The sequence below is a fragment of the Panicum hallii genome, chromosome 6 (assembly GCF_002211085.1).
Source record: "Panicum hallii strain FIL2 chromosome 6, PHallii_v3.1, whole genome shotgun sequence".
Classification (NCBI taxonomy): Eukaryota; Viridiplantae; Streptophyta; class Magnoliopsida; order Poales; family Poaceae; genus Panicum; species Panicum hallii.
In genome coordinates this window covers 36,961,171-36,966,306 of record NC_038047.1, presented here as the reverse complement: position 1 = coordinate 36,966,306, position 5,136 = coordinate 36,961,171, and the positions used below count along the sequence as shown (strand labels likewise).

At 48.7% G+C, this 5,136-nt stretch overlaps 1 protein-coding gene and 1 long non-coding RNA gene across 2 annotated transcripts; both read right to left on the bottom strand.

Annotated features, from left to right (window-relative positions):
- Nucleotides 1-530: 530 nt before the first annotated feature.
- LOC112896250 lies at nt 531-1,222 on the bottom strand. The gene is made up of 3 exons (XR_003229396.1): nt 1,126-1,222; nt 740-1,046; nt 531-659 (listed from the first exon to the last, which is right to left on the bottom strand). It is a non-coding gene; the product is annotated as an uncharacterized LOC112896250 (long non-coding RNA).
- A 69-nt stretch (nt 1,223-1,291) lies between these two features.
- LOC112898265 lies at nt 1,292-4,821 on the bottom strand. The gene is made up of 5 exons (XM_025966621.1): nt 4,636-4,821; nt 4,135-4,502; nt 2,055-2,057; nt 1,442-1,909; nt 1,292-1,356 (listed from the first exon to the last, which is right to left on the bottom strand). The coding sequence occupies exons 1-4, from the start codon at nt 4,819-4,821 to the stop codon at nt 1,735-1,737; spliced, it is 732 nt and encodes a 243-aa protein (XP_025822406.1). The 3' UTR covers nt 1,292-1,356; nt 1,442-1,734.
- Between the last annotated feature and the right edge of the window lie 315 nt (nt 4,822-5,136).

Sequence of the window (5,136 nt, the reverse complement as noted above, 5' to 3'; positions counted from 1 at the left end):
CTTGCCTCCTCGTCGGCCTCCTCGCTCACTTGTTTCAGCCCCTCCTCGTCCCCCATCTTGTTATCCTAGGACACACCCATCTCCTCCTCCTTCCCATCCTCCATGTCCGATAGCCTCCAATCTGTGAAGAAAATTTTCGGAATCCGCAAAAGGGGGCAGAAATCGGTTTCTGGCTGAAGAAGAGCGCGACCTTCTTGGCCAAGCTGGCGCTGACCATCCTGCGCGTCCCTGCCTCCTTCAGGGCTGCTGCTCTCCTGTTCTTCATCCCTTCCTTTTCCACTTCACCACAGGCCCCTAATGCTCACCCGCTCCTTCTTCCTCTCCCTCTCCCTCTCCCTCTCCCTCTCCCTCTATTTTGGGGCAAAGTGCCTTGTGGAAGGGGAAGGCGAGAGAGGCAGCGCCAAGGGTTTTGATGTGGCCCGGTAGCCCGTGGATGATGTACGAGGATATCTGTTCGTGACACAGCTGTGTCCTGTGCTGCTCCCTGCTAGCCACACCCACAATGCATTGACAATCTTGGGGCTGTTGTATGTACAAAGTGAAATATTATAATGTAGAGATGGAAAACTGTTACAGCAATGAAGCTGAAAATCATTTCCACAACTAAGTTCCTTATCAGAATCTTGTCTGGGTATCTATTATAATCACCACGAACAGTCCTGCAGTGAGCAAATACACATCTAAATTAGTAATCTTATCATAAAAATGGACTAATTGAGCAAGGTAACTTGATTATCACCTAGCAATAAGCAGTGTTATAGGCGTTCCACGAGCTAACACGTATAGCACCCTGCTGAAGGTTTGGTGTTCTGTCATTGCTTCTTTCACCACTTTCATCATATCCACCGAGGCGATGGAGTTGTTGCTGGACACTGGTAAGGAGTTATGGTACTCTTCCACAACTTGCTTCAAGGAATCACGCATGAAGTCCTTGAAATAATAATCCCCCCAATTGATGAAAGCTTCTTTCAGAGCTTGCTGGACCAAGATCTTAATGGTACCAGCGTCCTTATGAACACCATCAGATGCAAGAGTGATAGAATCCTCTACGGAGAGTGCTTGAATTTGTTAGTTGGTGGGTGTGAGAACAAGAAAACTAGAAGGATGAGTTTGAATTTGTTGTACCATCGTGTTCGCAAGTGATTTCGTCCCGCACCGTGATGCTCTTCTCCCACTTTCGATCCAGCTCGTTGCTGGCGTGCTTCAGCGCCTCCCCCTCCTTATCCGCTTCCTTTCTAGCCTCCTCGTCGGCCTCCTCGCTCACTTGTTTCAGCCCCTCCTCGTCCCCCATCTTGTCATCCTAGGACATGCCCATCTCCTCCTCCTTCCCATCCTCCATGTCCGATAGCCTCCGATCTGTGAAGAAAATTTTCAGAATCCGCAAAAGGGGGCAGAAGTCGGTTTCTTAGGGATCGGGGGGGATTGAGAAGCAAAATCTTACCAGCAGCCTCATCATCGCCGATGATGGCGGTTGTGTCCTTGTCGCCGCTCATGGCACCGACGGCGAGGTTGTCCTTGGAGTTGACATGGCAGCGGCGCTTAGCGAAGATGGTCTTCGCCATGTGCTGGGCCGGGCTGAAGAAGAGCGTGACCTTCTTGGCCAAGCCGGCACTGACCATCCTGCGTGTCCCCGCCTCCTCCAGGGCTGCCGCTCTCCCGTCCTTCATCCCTTCGTTTTCCACTTCACCACCGGCCCCTGATGCTCACCCGCTCCTTCTCCCTCTCCCTCTCCCTCTATTTTGGGGAAAAGCGCCTTGTGGAAGGGGAAGGCGAGCGAGGCTGGGCCGGGGGTTTTGAGGTGGCCCCGTGGCCCGTGGATGACGTGCGAGGATATCTGTTCGTGATACAGCTGTGTCCTGTGCTGTTGCCTGCTGGCCAAACCCACAGCGCATTGACAGTCTTGGGGCTGCTGTATGCACAAAGTGAAATATTATAATATAGTGCACTGGATATTGTGCTAACCCAGCCTTCATAGACTTAAGTGAGTTACAAAGGCAGCCATATGCACAGCCAATCAATTGACAAAATTGCATGAGTTTGACTAGAGTAATTACCGACTGCAAAAAAAAAACAATTACCGATACAACTAGATCAATCAAATGTACCAAATAGCTTATGGCTGACTATAGCAAATGTGATACTGAATCAACCAGTCACTTGAAAGAATGTACAGTTAGGATTCAGGACTAGAGAGGGTGCTGGAAAAAAAAAGAGAGAGACAAAAATGGACAAAACATTGGAAGGACTTGTGCCCCTGCCTCCTAGCTAGTACTTATCAAAGCTTCAACCTAGGTTAATGATTTAGAGTGAGCATAAGGAGAATTTGTGTGGTGCCATGACTATGAATAGAAGGTGGAGTCTATCAGCTAGAGATTAATGTGTGCCTATGAATAATTAACTTCATTTACAAATTTTATTCCACAGCCAAGTATGAACACTCTGAACAAAAAACACATGGAAGAATAAGGCATAACACATATGATGATCAATCTGTCCAATAGATACATATGATTAACAAGAATGGAATTAACAAAGTAAACGATAACTGAAACTAAATTTGATGATTTATGCTGGCCATTTTATCAGATAAGGAGCAGAACAAGGTGTCCAGTTAATGCATACACTAGATACCATATGGATCAGCGTCATGCCACAGGATTGCAGTATCTAACAAATAACATTAGTGGCACACAAATATACATTATCTGGAAGAAGAATAAACACGAAAATCCCAACAGTTAAAGTGGAAATTAACTTAGAGGAAAGTACATGTAAATTAAATACATATTAGCTCATAACTCCAAGTTTTGGAAGGCGCAAATAGTGGCCACCTTCCTTGTGAACAGAGAAACCAAACAGCAAGCCACATCATCCAATGAGACAGGATATACCAAAAGTTCCACCCACATTGTGCTTACGTATGCTCATCTAAGTGATCAGATCACTCCATTAGAAGTAATGATTGCAAGTGAACTAAAGTAGCACAATAATCGAGCAGAACTTAAATAACCCTGATATCAAACTAACAATCAAGTTGGTGAGTTGGTGGACTAGAGCACTAAGGACTATTTGGAAACTTCACATCTTCTAGTAAAGATCAAATTAACTCAAGCTTGCAGGAATGCACATTTACGCACAAACTTTCCATTATCTGGTAAAATGCTATTCCCACTGTCACAATTACTGGGTAAACAATTAATAAACACAAGCTTAAGGAAAAATTTTCATTAGTTGGCAATAGAAGGTGTGAAAGTCTGTCGCCTTTCTAGTCAACAGAGAAGTACAAACAGCAAGCCATCCAATGAGATGAGAAATGACATATACAAAAAGTTCAACCCAAGTTTCTGTTATGCTGAACCAAGTGATGATTCCATTAGAAGCCATGCTAACTTACATCAAAGTAGCATGAACGAGCAGAAATAAAACATCATTGCTACTGAATTAACAATCAAATTGGCGTACACGAACAGTAAGGACTATCCCCCATATATGACCAAGCAATGAGGCCAACCAAAAGTACACAAGACTAGACAAAAACTTTGGACACTCCCATTCTACTTCAGCCAGCCAGTCAATCTAACTCATGCTTGCAGGACTGCAAAATTGGACACAAACAATCCATTACCTGGAAGAAGAGTTAATACCACTGTTGCAATAAAGGTACAAAACAATTAATGAACACAAGCTTTTAATGCAAACTTTCCATTCATGGAACAAACATTTTAAGGAAAACTTTTCATTACTGTACATTAGAAGGTGAGAAGTTCTGCCACCTTTCTAGCAAACAGAGAAGCACAAACAGCAAGCTAGACATCCAATGAGACGGGATATACCAAAAGCTCAACCCAGTCAAGTGGTGAGTAATCTAGCAGAAATAAAACATCCATGATACATAACTAACATGCAAACTGGTTTACACCAGCACTATAGAGTATCCTGTATTCCCTAGAGGCCTACACACGAACAAGAATTGCATCCAAACAGACAATGCAGAAAACTAGGCACTAAACATTTGGAAACTTCTCTGCTATCTCAACTACACGCCAGCAATTCAAATCGAGCTTTGCAGGTATGCCAATAACCAAATCATCAGAAGTTCAGAACTGGATGAGATCACTCAGAGATGGCTTATACCTTGGATGATCACACACTATGCCGGCACCTGCAGGATCCCCGCCCTTCGGCAGAGCAGCAATGTGGTCGCCGGCCACGCCAGGGAGGCAGTAGACGCATGCCCAAACAGAGACAAGGAAGAGCATAGGCTCCACAAGGGTGTGCCAGCCGCAGCCGGTAGCCCTCCGCCCAGCGCGCCCGCTCCTTCCAGGCACAAGCGGCACCATCCTCCTCCTCCTCCTGCCGGAGGCCTCCACGCAGGCACGGAAGACGGACACGACGACGCAGCCGAGGACGCAGCCAGCGACGACGAACAGGAGCGGCCAGGCGTCCTCGCCGTCGATCAGGTGGCGCTCCGCCGCGGCCTCCGCCGCCGCCTTCACGCCGGCCTGCCATGGGAACCAAACCCAACCATCGCCACACGAAACCCACAAATCAATCCAGCGCGCGACAAATTTCCGGGGGGAGATGAAAGCGAAGGGGGAATGGGGGTAACCCAAGTCCGGCCGCCACGACACGTACCTCGGGGCCGTCGTCGGTGTACAGGACGAAGGCGTTGGTGCCGAGCAGCGTGCTGACGACCGCCCCGGCGGCGTGGGTCCGGCCGTAGGGGCGGATCCAGCCCCGTACGGACGCGAAGGCGACGCCGACGAGGACCGCGCACGCGGCGGCCAGGGAGGCGAACGCGGGGTGCGAGGGGAGGGCCATGGGAGCGGGAACCCTAGGCTCGAGAGGCCTCCGCGCGGCGGCGCGGGAGGGGTGGAGGCAGGGGATGGGAGTGGTTGGTGAGTTTGGCCTGGAAGCTGGAGCGGGTGCGCGTGGCGGAGGGAGGCGAGCAGCCCGGGGTTTTGTCCATTTTTTTATTCGCAGGCCCGGGGGTGTTTAGAGGTGGCGGAGTGGGTGATGGAAAGTTGTGAGCGGTGGATGCCCGCCCAGATAAACCCGGTCCAGGTGGCAAGGATAATTCGTAGGAACACATGCTCGATAAACACGTTATATTACACACCCCCTGTACATCGGGTG